At 36.3% G+C, this 17176-nt stretch overlaps 1 protein-coding gene and 1 pseudogene across 3 annotated transcripts in view; both read left to right on the top strand.

Moving 5' to 3' along the window:
- AHCTF1 (AT-hook containing transcription factor 1) overlaps positions 1 to 17176 on the top strand; it is a 69252-nt gene that overhangs the window by 29913 nt on the left and 22163 nt on the right. For 2 of the 3 annotated variants that reach the window (XM_023745025.1, XM_023745027.1), the window contains 14 exons: positions 115 to 204; positions 2244 to 2384; positions 3032 to 3136; positions 4386 to 4479; positions 5052 to 5175; positions 5486 to 5542; positions 6791 to 6937; positions 7610 to 7797; positions 11397 to 11541; positions 11619 to 11750; positions 12441 to 12591; positions 13282 to 13432; positions 15041 to 15148; positions 16960 to 17152. In XM_023745025.1, coding sequence (XP_023600793.1) covers positions 115 to 204; positions 2244 to 2384; positions 3032 to 3136; positions 4386 to 4479; positions 5052 to 5175; positions 5486 to 5542; positions 6791 to 6937; positions 7610 to 7797; positions 11397 to 11541; positions 11619 to 11750; positions 12441 to 12591; positions 13282 to 13432; positions 15041 to 15148; positions 16960 to 17152 — 1826 coding nt within the window. The remainder of the gene's footprint in view (positions 1 to 114; positions 205 to 2243; positions 2385 to 3031; positions 3137 to 4385; positions 4480 to 5051; positions 5176 to 5485; positions 5543 to 6790; positions 6938 to 7609; positions 7798 to 11396; positions 11542 to 11618; positions 11751 to 12440; positions 12592 to 13281; positions 13433 to 15040; positions 15149 to 16959; positions 17153 to 17176) is intronic. The other variant, XM_023745026.1, reaches the window with a different exon arrangement.
- LOC111823490 lies at positions 9611 to 9704 on the top strand (annotated as a pseudogene).

Raw genomic sequence — 17176 nt, 5'->3', positions numbered from 1 at the left:
CTATCTTGCTCAGTTGGTAAGGGTGGTTTCTGTCAGGTTTCTCCACTAAAAAGTTAGTCCTTTTTTGTTTCTAATTAATCATTCTTTATTTTTTCTTTTATATTTACAAATTAGAACAACCAAATTCTGCTGCTAATTTGCGCTTTGTTCTTGAATGGACATGGAATAAAGTGGTTCTCACAAAAGAGGAATTTGACAGACTATGTAAGTACCCTATTAAAAAATTAATCATTTACTTTTTAAGTACGTAACAATAATTTTAATCATCTTGACATTATAAATTCTTAAGGCCCAGAAGAAAACTTTGTTTTTAGTTTAGAGTGACAAAATTATTTTTTGACGAAAATTTTGCAACAGATTGTTAAACTGGCAACATATTATGTCCATATTGGCAAGTTTAAGAATTACATCTTATGCATCTTTTGATCTTCAGAGTTTAATTTACAAAATTGCTTATGATTAAGGAGAATATGCGAGCTAACCTCAGAAACTGCTCTACTTATTCATTTTCTGTTTAAAGTATTTATGAGCATAAAGAAACTAAATAGGGTAAAAGCTCATCATCTGTTTTCTAACAGTTGTCATTATCAGGCATTCCAGGTCATTTTCCTTCTTGACAGTTGTGTACTTTGAGTTTTGAGGTATCCTGTGAATATTAAAAACCCATTATGCCCAATTAGTGCAGAAATGATTGCTCTCTACATGAAAGTAAAATTAAAGTTAATTTAGAAGTATATGTTTTTATTTCTATTATGATGAGTGAACAAATGGATTTTTCAAAATTTATTCTTAATAGAATTTTTAAATCAAAGTTGTACAAGAAGACACGGGGTTCTATTGTATCTTAGGGCATACTCATAAAACTATAAACATGGATTAAAATTTTTTAAATATTTCAGTAATCTGATAATTCAGAATAAGAGTAAAAATATACTCTTTTCAGGAGAAAATGTTTTCAGGATTGATAATGTAAGTTATGTAAAAAAAGAAAAAAATTCAACTCAGTTTATAAAATTCTATGTCTATTCTTTTAGCATCATGTGGTGTTTCAGGGTTGAACTTGGTAATAACTCAGCCATTGTTACTGCCTTGAGCTTCATTAATGGTTAATGAAGATTTATATAAGTATACTAAATGTATTAGAGGTAAAGCAAATTTATTTTTTCAAGTTTGTTTTTTTTTTAAATATATTTTATTGATTTTTCACAGAGAGGAAGGGAGAGAGATAGAGAGTTAGAAACATCGATGAGAGAGAAACATCGACCAGCTGCCCCCTGCACACCTCCTACTGGGGATGTGCCCGCAACCAAGGTACATGCCCTTGACCGGAATCGAACCTGGGACCTTTCAGTCCGCAGGCCGATGCTCTATCCACTGAGCCAAACCGGTTAGGGCTCAAGTTTTTTTTTTTTAACTGATTTTTAGAGCTGGGAGGGAGAGAGATTGATTTGTTATTCCACTTATTTATTCACTCATTGGTTGATTCTTTTATATGCTTGGACTGGGGATCGAAACCCAAACTTTGGCATATTGCAACGATGCTTTACCCAACAACAATTGAGCTAAAAAGTTAGTTTTACATCCGGTCAGGATGTAAAGCAAATAATTTGATTTGAGGAAGGAAGGTTTTAGAATTCAGATATTTGTTTTAAATGATATATCAAATATTACACATTATATAGTAAAATACAATTATATAGATGTTAATGCAATTAAATCTTACCAAAAGATGTAACCAGTAGCAACTAAAACACTCCCCCCCAAAGGACTTGTAAATTCAACCTTTAATTCAAAATGAAAGGACAACTGAGTCTACAATGAATTATGACATGCCTGCAGTTTTGTAGTAAGTCTTTATCTGAATCTTAATGTCTAACTTTTTAAAGACTGGAGGTGGAAGAAAGTTCTTATTAATTGCAGAACAATATGGTACACAACATTTCTGACATAAAATATTTATTTGAAGGAGGATAATGAATATACTGATTTTTAGTGAATCTGAAATTGAATCTGTATCACCTTTTCTACATTCTGCTTACCTCATTCTACATTTAAAAAAAGTTATTGTGTCTATCCCTTCTAGGTTCCTTGAGGGTGTTTGTCATTTCAAGCTCGTCTTTATAAATCTCATAAAGTATAGAATGATTCTGTGGTCAGTAGGAATTAGAGAAAGTTCTCAGTTGTGAGTTTAATTATTTGAGATTTATTGTGTTGAAACTGATTGTATATTTTATCTTTGAAAGGTACACCATTATTTGATGGTTCGTGTCATTTCATTGATCCACAGACTATACAATCCATTCAGCAATGCCATTTGCTGCTTAGCAATCTTAATACAGTCTTAAGCTGTTTTGCAACAGAGGCACAAGAGATCACGGAAAGAGGTGTGCTGTTTATCCTATATAAATGAGCGTTTTGTTAAATTTTACTTACTGACTTCTTAAAAGACTAAATTTCCTGTCTTAGATGGATCATTGTGCAAAAAGGCCATTATTTCTCAAATGCTGTTTTGTTTTTCTTGTGTGTGTGTGTGTGTGTGTGTGTGGTTTTTTTTTTTATGAAAAGCTACATAATGCTATTAGGTGTATCATGAGCCCATGCTTAAATAAGTGGCAAATTCTGGATTTAAACCTAATGGCTTTTAAGGTAGTATATTTATGGTAGAATTTCAAATTTTTAAATTATACATAAGTTTTTATTAACAGAGGTCATTGTAATGTTTTCTGCTGTTTTGCCATTTAAACAAAACAGTCAGTTTTATTTAAAGGTCTGATATGAACAACCTATGGTATATTAATGATACTGTATAGTTTGTAGCAGTGTATAAACTTGACTTCTGAAATTAGGTAAATGGAAGTGTAGCTGAGATAGAAACATACCTAAAACGTCTACTTTAGTGAGTTATTTGTTCAACCTAAGTTTTAACTTACTGTTAAAAATAACCAAAGAATTAATTAGTTTTTTAATTAGTGTCTTGATTTTTCATTTGTGGTTGTAGTTTAAACAACTGATGTTTAACTCTTCTTTACAGGCCGTATGAACTTAACCAATAAATGTGTGGTTTCCCAGCTCATCTGTCAGTATGCACAAATGGTTCTCTGGTTCTCTCACTCTGGGCTTTTACCAGAGGGCTTAGGTAAAATATTTACTTATCTATAAATATTAATTGAAACATTCTTAAATCTTTATAATTTTGTGGTTGTGTTCTAATGTTTTGGGTTTTCTTTCTTCTACCACCTCACTTTTATTCTTACTTTCTTTTCTTATATTCTTTCTGTTTATCTTCAGTACCTCACCCCATGCCTGATACACAGGTTTTCCATACATGTTTATTGGGTTAAAGAACATTTTGAAGGAAAGAATATTTGAAAGAATATCATGGCTTCTGAAAGTTGATTCAATATCACCAGCTATAATTTAGGTCCATAGAACTTACACATCTTATAATCTAATTTGTCAATCTTTTTATTTTAAGAGTTCTTTTAATATGGTTATTAACAAATATTTACCATCATTTAAATACCTCTTTTTATCTCAGGGGTGGGGAACCTTTTTTCTGCCAAGGGCCATGTGGATATTTATAGTATCATTCATGGGCCATACAAAATTATCAACTTAAAAATTAACCTGATATATTTGGTCAAACATTTAATTAACTCACCCCTAATACCCTGGCAGGGCCAGACCTAATAATTTCCCAGGTCTTATATAGCCTGCAGGCCGGACATTCCCCACCCCTGTTTTATCTAATGATTGATGCCAATATCAAGAATTAGAGAATTTGACTTTTGCTGTATTTGTTTAAAATACACTTTCAAAGCTTATTAACTTCTTGCATTTCCAGGATTCGCATTAGATTTTTTTTATTTTTATTTTTTTAAAATATATTTTATTGATTTTTTACAGAGAGGAAGGGAGAGGGATAGAGAGTTAGAAACATTGATGAGAGAGAAACATCAATCAGCTGCCTCCTACACACCTCCTACTGGGGATGTGCCCGCTACCAAGGTACATGCCCTTGACCGGAATCGAACCTGGGACCTTTCAGTCCGCAGGCCGATGCTCTATCCACTGAGCCAAACCGGTTAGGGCTCGCATTAGATTTTATTTAAGCTTGCTTCTCTCACTGTCCATAATTGCTGTTGATCTGTTCTTTCATAATTCTCTTAGCATCCTTATTGTTACAGGTGTTTATGAGAGACTTGGTTTTCTCATTTGTGCATCTATTAATAAAGGGGTGGGTATATTATTGAAGTTTAGGAAGCCTACAAATTAAACAATAATATAAAATTATAGTAAAATATCAATGTGAGTAACCTAAGTATTGTTGGGATATTTTGGAAATATTACTAGCTTTTTTTCCAACTCTTAAAAAAACAATCTAGATGATGCTGTGCAGTTGTCAAGGTTATGCTACAACTACCCTGTAATTCAGAGCTACTACACCAGTCGTCGGCAGAAGTGTGAGCTTTTATCAAGGTATAGTACATCCAGAACCTTCCAGCAACATGTTAGACATTTCTCCTGTAGGAAGTCAGAACGCCTTCTGAGGTAGAACAACATTCATCCTGTTATAAAATGATTAAATGGGTGGAATTCTCAGAATTTGTTACCAACATTACTGTTTTATTTGTAATGTTTGCCTTGACCTGATGGTCACACTTTCACTTTAGAACTTGAGTATAGCTATTTGTTATTTCCTAAAGAAAGCTATTTACCACCATTCATAATTAGAGGAGATTCTATAATTTTAAACGTGCTTTTTCTGAGAATTCTTATTCAGAAAAACAAAACTGGAAGCTGCTATTCATCAAAAAAGCTTAAAATAGGTCACCAGTTAGTTATGTTACATTCTTTCCATTAACAGTTGCATTTCAGCACTTGGACGACTTTGTTTTTTCCCCTTATTTCTTCTCCCCCCCCCCCTCCTGCTTCCCAACTCTTCTCCCTTTGATAATTGGGATCATTGCTTTTAAGAATTTAATGCTATTGTCTTGATAATAATAATTACCACTAATGTTAAATAATCTTTAATGTTGCCCTTATTGCAGTGGGAAATGGAACTCTGACTATTTGATGATCGATGGAATGGTTTCTCAGTTAGGAGATCGAGTTGAGAAATTGTGGAAACGAGATGAAGGAGGCACAGGAAAATACCCTCCTCCTAGTCTGCATGTAGGTTTGCAATAACATGGTATCACTGAAGAGTTCACAAAGTTGTGGGGAGGGAGGTATGCTTAACTGACTTGTCACACTTGGCACAGTCTTGGGGGGAAACCAGGAGTGTGAATAAATCTATAATAATAAAAGCGTAATACGCTAATTAGACGGGACACCTTCCCGGCGAGGGAAGCCCAGGTCTCAGGTGCCAGAGGGAAGCCTGTGCTGGCAGCCAGGGGAAGGAAGGCCTACTCTTGCATGAATTTTGTGCATTGGGCCTCTAGTGGGCACATAAAATGGACTGAATTTTTTATCTCTTTTATAGGCACTACTTGACATATACCTACTAGACGATGTTACTGAAACAAGCAAACATTTTATTGTATCCTTTAAAATTTTTATTAAATAATTCATGTATTACCTAAATCACAAAATTTCAGAATAGTAGGAACCAATACACAATCTTATCCAGTCTCACTTTCACATTTGAATTTTTTTTAAAGGAAGGTTTCTTTTTTTTTGGCCCTGATTCACAATTTAATGGCTGTGCAGGTGCTGGTCTCTTATTTCTGCCGCTTACGGGCCCACTGCTCTGGGGTCAGGGTTTTCTGCTCAAAGGCATGGATATGAGGGAGCTCTTCTGCTAGACACGTGTTCATCAGCCGGTGTCTCTGGAGCAGCGGCTTCCCCTCGAACTTGGCCGACACCACCAGGACTCGGAAGCTGGACACTCAATGGTTGGGAGTCGTGGCCTCCACCTCCACGTGCTCTGCCTGCAGGTCCCGACGCAGATTCTCCCGCAGCTGAGTTCCATGGCGGCCGGCGGGGGCGGCCCGGCGCGGGCAGAACCCCAGATCCCACGCGGGTCACGCTGCTTCCACCCTCACTGCTGCCACTTCTGCAGAGGCCTCTACTTCCGCCCTTACTGAGGCGTTCCTAAAAGGAAGGTTTCTTAACCCAGGATCTGTGGGTTGGGTTTAAGTGGTCTGTGGTTAACCTGAAATTATGCAAACGTTTGTTTTATGTTTATTTTTGTAGGGGTAGGGTCCAGTGCTTTTATCAGATTCTCAAATGTGTCTGAGACACTCCCCAAGTTAAGAGCAGTTCTAAAACATTACTGGCAAGTAGTCATTTTCAAATAGGTTAACTTATGTACTGAATATGAATACATTTAAGGTTGTTTAATATTTATTACCTTAGACATTGTGTTGAGCCCTGTGGTCGATGCAGTAAGGTTTTTGTCCTAATGTCAGTTATTAATCTGAAAACGTGTAGTTCTATTTATAGTTTATAAGACACTTGATGCATTTGCTTAAGCTGCTAAGTTTTGCTGGCTAATGAATTTGTCTATAGCTTTGTTTCTTAAATTTGCTAAGCTACTGACTTCATGAAGCAAGTACGCTTTAGTTCTTCTCTTTTGTGGTGGTGCTTCCTATGGAGAATGAAGGAAGCTGGTGTGGGATTGCCTATACCCACATCTAATAAAACTACTTCCCCTAGCTGGGCGTTCATAATGGTTTTCTAAAAACTAAAGTCTTTCAAGAATCATTCCTGCTATATTCTGTTGCTACCTATTATAAATATATAGGTAGAAGTTTATGTTTATTGTCCTTAACCCACTTTTTAAAAGACCATTTATTTGCTACTTGATATTATGTATTCATTCCCAAACAAAACAGATACTTCAATTGAATCATTTCCAACTGCCTTTGCCATTTCTTGGGACCAGGTTAAACTTATTCAAGGATTTTGGCTGATCGATCATAATGACTATGAGGTGAGTCTGTTAGTTCACTTAGAATTAAAGCTTTTGTGAACTATTAAAATAATGATTAAAATTTATATTAAAGATACGATTGAACCTATTTCTAGAGGTAATGTAAGGAGTCAGTTCAAATAATGCCTTCACTACCTTAGGCAGTAAAAATACAAAGATAAAACTTCAGGTGTCTCACTGCTTAAAGAAGGAAACAAATAGGTAACAATGACTAATAGTGCAGATATGGTGATTGTTAGTTTAGAAATCTGTTTAGTGTTTTGTGTTTTTCTACATCTTGAGAGCACTGGTACTAATTGCTCTTTTTAAAAAATTGATTTGAGAGAGAGAGGAAGAAAGAGAACACGCGAGAGGGAAACATCAAGTTATTTTCACTGGTTGCATTCATTGGTTGATTCTTATTTGTGCCCACAGAAGGCAGGATTTAGCATTGATATGTTAGGTTGGTGATGGAAAGATTTTGTATAATTTATAATTGTTAATGAGGTCTCAAAAGCATGAGGTTTTTGATAAGGCTTTTATTGAAAATAAAGTATACTGTAGGTTGACATTCACACTGGTTTTATCTGGATTTTTGTGGCTTTAGTATTGCCTGTCTTTTTAAAGGTGTGCTACTTCGTATGAATGCAAAGCATGTATTTGTGTTTACCAGTTTTCATGTCATTTTTGCAGACTGGTTTGGATCTTCTGTTTCATCCAGCTACTGCAAAACCTTTCTCATGGCAGCATTCAAAGATTATCCAAGCCTTTATGAGCCAGGGCGAGCACAGACAAGCCCTCAGATATATTCAGACAATGAAGCCAACAGTATCCAGTGATAGTGATATTATCCTTCACATCACTGTTTTGCTTTTTAATAGGTAAGTACATACTTTGAAAGGATAATCAAACTTTTGATCTTAACTGTTAATATAATGGTATTGATGAAGTATGTAGTAGCGATATATATTTCGCTTTTATTGTATTACATAGTATCCTTACAATTCTTCATCTTTCAACCTTAAGAAAAATGTAAAACATCTTTTATCTAGAATAACATAAATAAGAAGTACCTTGAGTAAAAGAGGAAACCAAACTGAGGTTTAAAATTATATCTGTTGCTAATTGATAATATTGGTAGTCTCCTGCATGGATAGTTAATGTCTGAGTATACTGAAAAGGAGCCAGAAGTATCGAGGAAGAATAAAATCATCTTGAGTTGGTTATTGTTTGTTTATTTATTTATTTATGCATGCTTTGAGTGAGAGGAAGGGGGAGAGAGAAGCATCGTTTGTTGTTCCATTTATGCATACATTGGTTGATTCCTATATGTGTCCTGACAGGGGATGGCACCCACAACCTTGGCATACAGGGACGTTGCTCTAGTTAACTGAGCTACCCGGCCAGGGTGATAATTCTATTCTTTGAGATATATCCCAATAATGGTACTCCAGTATTTCAGTAATATTGGTTGTTGGGTATTGCAGTGCTTTGCTTTTGATATTTGCTATTGCATTGTTATAGAAAGGAAGTCTTGAAGCATCTGTTCAAATAATTTAAGAAAGTTTCAGGTTTCACATCTTAATACTTGAACAAGATTTGAGCAGGTGATATCTTTATATTCTTTTTTTTCTTCCCTTGGCAGTGTTTTAATGTTCTCTTGTGTTTAATGTATCAGCATGATACATTTACTGTATATATTAATGGTGACAAGTTAAATGACATGGTTGAAAATATGATGGTCTGGTTATTGGGTTTTCTTATTAACTAAATTCGTTGGGGAAATTGCTTGGAACTGAAATTTCTTACCAAATTGTAACTTTATTTTATACAACTCACACTGTGTGTTTTGTTTCTATCTTTTTGGTTGGTCTTTTTTCTTCTTCTTTTTAAAAATTTTTCCCCAAGGACATGCTTAGAAAGAGAGAGAAACTTTGATGTGAGAGAGAAACATCAACTGGTTGCCTTTCATATGTGCCCCAACTGCAGCCCAGGTATGTGCCCTGATGGAATCAAACCATCAACCTTTCCGTGCACAGCATGATGCTCAACCACTGAACCACTCCAGCTGGGTGTTTGGTCATTTTTATGTTTTTATAAATTGGTCATTTTACTCACCCCAAGCATCATTTGTGAACCAAACAGCATGTTAATGTCACCACTCCGAAAGTTAAGTTTTCTTTGTTCCATTTGGTTAAACAGAATGTATTTCTGAGTGGTGAAGGCTGAATCAGAAGAAAACTTTTGTAGTTTAATAATAGGTTGGCTAGACATGTAGAAACTTATAGTGTCCTCAAAGTAATGAATTAGGAAGTATTTGTGGAAATAATTTAGGTGAGCAAAAGTGTTTGACTAGGCCAGTGATGGCGAACCTTTTGAGCTCGGCGTGTCAGCATTTTGAAAAACCCTAACTTAACTCTGGTGCCGTGTCACATATAGAAATTTTTTGATATTTGCAACCATAGTAAAACAAAGACTTCTATTTTTGATATTTATTTTATATATTTAAATGCCATTTAACAAAGAAAAATCAACCCAAAAATGAGTTCATGTGTCACCTCTGACACGCGTGTCATAGGTTCACCATCACTGGACTAGGCCCAGGCTGGGTCGCTCAGTTGGTGTCGTACCCATATGCCAAGGTTGTGGGTTCAGTCCCAGTCAGGGCACATACAAAACACAAACAGTGAGTGCTCGCTTTGGCAGCAAATATACTAAAATTGGAACGGTACAGAGAAGATTAGTATGGCCCCTGCACAAGAAAAAAAAAAAAACAGTCAATGTTTCTCTCTCTCTAAAAATCATTTTTTTAAAAGTTGTTTGGCTAGCTAAGAAATTGTCTAGAGCAAATATAAGAAGCTAAAAGTGACAAATATTTAATAATGGGTAGTCTGGCTGGTATTGCTCAGTCGTTGAGCCTCCACCCATGAACCAAGAGGTCACTGGTTTGATTCCTGGTCAGAGCACATACCGGGGCGCAGGCTTGATTCCCCAGCAGGGGACGTGCAGGAGGCAGTCGATAGATGATGTTTCTATCTCTCCCTTCCCCTCTCTCTAAAAATCAATAATATATATATGTATGTATTTAAAAATAAATGGGTAAAGGATTCTAACACTGGGTTGGCAAGCAGCATGTAAATTTTTCTCAGTTGCATGTAAGCTTCTCTCATTAATTTCAGTGACTTTAAAGAGGTGGTAATTGATCACTAATGCTTACATCAAAGTGCAGATGTTGGAAAGTTAGAAAATACCTTTGAAAGTCTGCTGGTTTTTCTTATTCCATTGTCCTTTGAATTCAATCATAGCATGTTTCTCTGAGTTGCTAAGATCCTCATTTTCTCTTCTTTAGCCATAGCAAACATTATGTAATTTAAATACTTCTCTTAAGTATAATAAAGCTTCCAGTATCCAAAAATCTAGCAACATTGTGTCCTATACAGTGAAGTTCAGAAATAAAAACAAAGGACCACTCAAAATTTCCTCAGATTTATTTCATTATGAACATTAATTGCCTTAACTTGGTTCACATACTCTATGTTTCTTATATATGTCATTTATTTACTAGTCTTTATTTCAGTATTTGTTATTCAATAAAAACTATAGCTAAATCTTTTTTATTAACCCACTACAGTAAAAATTACCTGTTGACTTAGAATTCGAAATGATATTGTGGGTTTTTAAGATATCATTTCCTTGATGTTCCTGTCTATTTTGCCATTCTATCCCTCTTTTGCCTTGAAAGTTATTAGGCCCTCAAAATTCTACATGCCAGATTAATCATTCTCAATTTTGGTGTATATCTTTCAAGACATGTTATTATTTAATAAATATATAAACATTTATTGGCTTTATTTATTGGTTAACTTAACATTGTAATCACTACACTGTTTTAAGCTTTTTTTTTCTTTTCACAGTGTATAATGAGAAACACTGCTTCATTTAATGACCTATTGCCCACAGCTCATTGTTCCTCACGCTGTCTAAAATGTCTGATTTCGTCCAAGTCCTCTAGTCAGATCTTGCTGCAGATCAGCCCAAATCTTCTGTTACTATGCTAAACCCTTCAATTCCCCATTAACACCATCTTCTTGTTTCCATCTTTGCTTATTTTCTTTTCTACTCTTCTTTCTCATGCAAGCAGTCAGTTCCTTAAGAGCCTGGCTCTTCTCTGTCACATCATGCTAATTTTTCAGTTCTGTTTAGATCACATTAGTTTTTTATCCTCTTGACCTTCTGTGTACTTATTTTGCTTTCCTATTATTTTACACTTATATAATGATATAGAACAGCATAAAATTGAGTCTTTAAAAATGCCTGTTGATATTAGCCAACTTTTTAATGCAGTGATTAGTATTCAGTAAAATTAAGTTCTCTTCAGTTACATGTATGGAGTATCTTTGAGAATCTTTAGGTGAATTACTTGTTTTGAACACTTTACATAGCTTTTCTAAAACGAAACTTTGATAAATACTGATTGCAGGTGCATGATAGAGGCCTGGAGTTTACTGCGATACCATTCTAGTAGATCGAATATAGAGGAGTTACTAGAGCACACGTATAAAGGCTGTCAGGAAATGGGCTTAATGGAGGACTTACTGAAGCTACCATTTACAGACACTGAGCAGGTAATGACTTACCAATAAAAACGTGTCAGGAATTCAGGATGTGTTAGTAGCTTACAAATGTGTTCTATTCTTCCTAGGAGTGTTTGGTGAGGTTTTTGCAGTCCAGCACCAGTGTTCAGAATCATGAGTTACTTTTAGTTCACCATTTACAACGTGCCAATTACATCCCTGCCTTGAAGCTGAACCAAACTCTGAAGATTAATCTTACGGTATAGTTAAACTTGTTATGGGGGATAAGGAAAGAAGAAAAACTAGTGACTTGGTTATCTAAGAGTTTGTAGTTTGGTAACCAACCACTGAGCTTTATATGAATTTGAGTTTGGAGAATCCTCTTCTTACTTTCTATAGCAAAATTAGGAATAGGGTATTATTATTTACCTAATTCTCTTTTATACTCCATTTCTGTTTAAATATCTGTCTGTGATCTTGCCAGACTAATCATTTCACTTAGGGAAAAGGAGAGGATGAGGTAGAGGCCAGTAATAGAAATTATATAGTGCGCACAGCCTGGACTTCAGGAGTCAGACCAAGTCTTAATTTGCTCTGTGTGCTTGGAACATCCTCTCTGTGCCTTGGGTTCCTCATGTGTAAAATGATAATGTCTCAGGGTGTACAAAGGTGTGTGTGAAGTAACAAGTACATGTTACTAATACAGGTAGAAACAGTAAATGACAACTGGTGTCCTTTAGTTGTGAAGAAATCAAGACTGGATAGGAGAGACTTTTGATGGGTAAGGTTTGATAAAGTAATTAGGTGTGTATATGAGGTCCCTTGGTTTGGAAGAAGGCAGGAGGAAGATATTCTTGGATATTCATTGTTATATTTTAAAAGGTAAATGTATAAACATAGCACCTAACATGTTGAAGATTAATTTTTACTAGTTATGATATGTTCAATAGAATGATCGTGATCCTCACTTGCGGGAGAGATCTGTGGCACGAAATTCTATATTAGATCAGTACGGAAAAGTTCTTCCGAGAGTCCATCGGAAATTAGCCATGGAACGAGCTAAGCCTTACCGTGTGCCAACATTATCAGTTATTCGAAAAGGTAAGATTTCATTGAAAAACGTCATAAAGCATTGAGTTAGAGAAGATACTGAGTGATTGCCTTCTGCAACCATCCCTATCTTATATTGTAGCTTGCTTTTGCTTTCAATCATCACAGTGGTGCCTTTTTTTTTTTTTTTTTATTGGCCATTCTACCCCAAGAAGTTTAAAGCTCGCCCTAGCTGGTTTGGCTCAGTGGATAGAGCATTGGCCTTCGAACTGAAGGGTCCTGGGTTCGATTCCAGTCAAGGGCACATGCCTGGGTTGCAAGCTCGATACCCAGTAGGGGGTGAGCAAGAGGCAGCCGATCAATGATTCTCTCTCATCATTGATGTTTCTATCTCTTTCTCCCTCTCTCCCTTCCTCTCTGAAATCAATAAAAATATGTTTAAAAAAAAAAAAGAAGTTTAAAGCTTTCTTGGACATTTTTATAATTTACTTAGTAATGTACTAAATAATGAAAGAACTTTTTTATTTCATTTGAAGGCTCTTGTCCAACTTTTAGAAAACATGTAACTTTCACCATCTTCTAAAAGCCCAAATAAATAAATTTCTACATAGATGTTATTAAACCAAATGCAATTTTAACCAAACTCTTGTGATCTGTTTTCCAGTCGCTCTTTTATATCAGTCTTCTATTAAAGTCCTGGTGTTAGAGATTAAATTGAATTCTAAATTTTTCATTTTACAGTTTCTCAGCCCAAACCATTATCAGCAGTTCCAAAGCGAGCTGTAATAGGGACTGTGTTAACAAGATCTACTTTCATCCATAACGTGTTATCTAAAGTTGGAGAGGTTTGGAAAAGTGATGAGCCTAAAAATAGCACCTTAGCCTACAACAGGTATGTTTTACTTTCTATAGTCATGTTACTTTTTAACCTTTCCTGGATATCAACAGCATTCATAAGCAGCCTTGGAGCTGCTTATTGTATGTAAAAAGGAAAAACTCTTGCTCTTGGCTACTTTGTTACAAGAAAAATGTATGTTCATTGGTATATATATACTTATTTGTCTATATATAAAAGCCTAAGTGTCTGTCCGACCAGTAGCTATGACGCACACTGACCAACAGGGGCAGACGCTCAACGCAGGAGCTGCCATAACACTCACTGGCCATTTAAAAATAAACAGCACTGCAGACCTGGCACCAAAGAACAACACTCAGCTTCCCCCAAGTGGGACTCAGGCCCCATCACCACCCTGGAGCCACAGCCCACCAAGTCGCAGCAGATGCTGCCCACAGCCTGGCCCGGAAATGGTTGCTGTGTGCGCTGGGTAATGACGTCACATAGCAACACCTGGTTTCCTATCCCTAGTGACTCCTTGGAGCAGCGGTTCTCAACCTGTGGGTCGCGACCCCTTTGGGGGTCGAACGACCCTTTCACAGGGGTCGCCTAAGACCATCGGAAAACACATATATAATTACATATTGTTTTTGTGATTAATCACTATGCTTTCATTATGTTCAATTTGTAACAATGAAAATACATCCTGCATATCAAATATTTACATTACGATTCATTACAGTAGCAAAATTACAGTTATGAAGTAGCAACGAAAATAATTTTATGGTTGGGAGTCACCACAACATGAGGAACTGTATTAAAGGGTCTCGGAATTAGGAAGGTTGAGAACCACTGCCTTGGAGTTTCTTCAGGCCAGGAACACAACTTGCTTTATAGCCAGGTGCAAACATTTTATACTTTAACCAAATGTTTGAAGCGTTTTCCCATACCTCATCTCATTTGATCCTCACAGAAGTCCTGGAGTAGGTACATAGGAGACTCGGTGGAATCCTTTTTTTTTTTCATTAGCCGGAAAATGGAGATTTAGAAAGCTTAGAAACTTGACCCGACTGAAAAGAAGTAAGAAATGGTGGACCTTGAAAATGACTTCAGGTTTTCTCACTGCACAGAATATAGTCAAACACTGCTGCAGTTACATCTTTTACCCTCTGTTCTCCCTGTGTGATCTACAATAATAATCTGTTTCGTGTTGATAGTTACTGCTGTGTTGCTGACAATTATCTGAAAGAGAAGTTGGGGTGCCTCACTGGGCTGGACAAAGTTTAGCTAAATCAGAAAGCAGGTCTAATTAAGCAAGTTTATTCTATATCTATAAAAAGCTAAGATGACTCACACGCGTGATACATATAAAGCTCTCGATGGCGCCAATCGCATGTGTGTGTTTCAATCTGTCATTGTTGATCGTGAATTTGGTTGACACTTATAGAGAAAGGGCAAATAGCAACATTAAAATATTTCTTCTAATTAATTTCCTTTCAATGTGCACAAATCCATGTACCAGGACACTAGTTTGTAAATAAACAGAAATGTAGAGTAAAAAACAAAAGCCGTCCTCTCCCATCTAATCCTACCTTTTTACAGCATTTTTAATTTAATGTTCCTTGTGATACATAATCAAAAGCTACATTTTTATTTTCTTTGTAGTCCTAGAATAGAAGGACCATCTCCTGTAGTGTGTTCTCTCCCAGATCCAGAGCTGCCTGGGGCATTTGTTGGAACACCAATTTTAAAAGCATCACAAAAAGTTTCTAGGTAAGAATTTATTAAATCTTTTCTTTTTCCTTTTGTTAATCCTCATCCAAAGATACTTTTCTATTCATTTTTAGAAAGAGTTAAAGGGAGGGCGAGAGAGAGAAACATCGATGTGAGAGATTGGTTGCTAAGTGTTATTTTATGTAATTTATATTTTGTGTATGACCTAAAGTGCATTACTTATTTGGATCATGGTCAAAAGTTGAGGAAATCCTAAGACTTAATGCAATAATTAACATTTTCTTTAGAAAACTTAATTAAAAAATAGTTTTTCTAATAGTGTTATAGTATAACTGGAGTGTGTTTTTTTAGTATAACTCTTGGTAGTATATGAATTTGGCTTTTACTTAGGCAGGCGCTGGTGCCATTTGTCGCATAAGCCCTGCTTTTGAAAAGCAATCATTCCTAAATAGGCACCTAAAACATAAGTGTTAGCACAGTGCAAAGCATTTTACAAAATGTCTATTTGGGCCCTGTCCAGTGTGCCAATGGTCAAGGGCACGTGCCTTCATTGCAGGTTCTTTCTTCACCCCGGTTGGGGGGGTGTGGGATACAACCAGTTGCTGTTTCTCCCTCTCCCTCCACCCCTCCCTTCCACTCTCCAAAAAAAATGGAAAAAATACCCTCGGGTGAGGATTAACAAAACATTTATTTGGGGGTAGCTCAGTGTAAAAGTGAGTAAGTAGTTTACAGATACAGAATTTGAATACAAATGAAGGAAAAAAGGAAAATAATTAGAACAAACAGTGGAGAAAAAAATGCCAAGCAACCTGATTTGCATATTGTTGTTTAATGGAAATCTCAAAGCTGTGTTAGTATAGAATAACAAGTAGAGAGACCATGTATTAAGAAAAATGCTTCTTGCCCTGGCCAGTTTGGCTCACTGGATAGAGCATCAGCCTGCAGACCAAAGGGTCCCAGGTTCGATTCCGGTCAGGGCACATGCCCGGGTGTGGGCTCATCCCCAGTAGAGGCCATGCGGGAGGCAGCCAATCAATGATTCTCTCTCATCATGGATGTCTGTCTCCCCCCCCCCCCCCCCCCAATGCAATAAACATATTTTAAAAAAACAAAACAAAAAACAGAAGAGAAAAAAAAAAGAACAATGTTTCTTGTAAATACGCCCGCAGTGGGTGGTGGGTCCCGAGCACCTGCTGCCTCTGTTGGTCTGCCCTCCATAGTGAAGAGCACGTGTGAGAGGAGACAGGAAAGGCGGAGCGGCTGGTCCTGTTCGTTTCTGGGCACCAAAACGTGCTGCCCTTCCCAGTGGTTCTCTGCGGAGCAACAGGCACGTGGGAGAGTAAAACTCTTTTTGTTGGTCAGTCTAGTCTTTATTGTGATGAGAACCATAAAGGTAGAATAAGCCAGTATTCATTATGTGCATTATAAGTAGATGAGATGAATTATAGCAAATAGATTGCTGGGGAAGTATTGCCCTATTTTTTTTTATATTTTAATATTTTAAATCATTAGCAGTTCATCTTCATTTGAAAAAATAAATACCTGGCAAATAGTGGGGGCTTAGTAAACACTGGTAAAAAGGGAGGGAGGAGGACTAGAACTCCCCTTTTTTAGATCAATTATCTAGAATTCTTAATTCTCTATTTTGCTACTGAATCAGTACTCTGACATTTTAAGCATGCATCGTTAATGTACTTGACTGAATTTATATTTAATGCAGTTTATCATATTTACCAGTGAATGTAAAAGCCTGAGTAATTAAATGGGTTACTAAATTCTGTCATTTCCTTAGTATAACTCAATAAACAAGTTACAGGGTTTTTCTACTCATGTATGTACTCTGATTACAGACTGCTGGATTTGGTTGTGCATCCTGTTCCCCAGCTGTCTCAGTGTTTGGGGTTTATTCAGCAAACCCCCCCCAGATATCCTTTGTACCTAACACCTACTTCATTGTCAGTAAGTTCACCAATAAAAGGATCACATCAGAATACCTCCAGGGCTTCAGAATTACATTTACTTGAAACTCCTGTTGTGGTGAAGGTGAGTATTCCATACCTAGCATTC

Source organism: Myotis lucifugus, unplaced genomic scaffold (genome assembly GCF_000147115.1).
Source record: "Myotis lucifugus unplaced genomic scaffold, Myoluc2.0 scaffold_510, whole genome shotgun sequence".
In the NCBI taxonomy this organism is placed as follows: Eukaryota; Metazoa; Chordata; class Mammalia; order Chiroptera; family Vespertilionidae; genus Myotis; species Myotis lucifugus.
The sequence above is the reverse complement of the archived record's forward strand: the minus strand, read 5'-3'. Positions and strand labels throughout refer to the sequence as shown.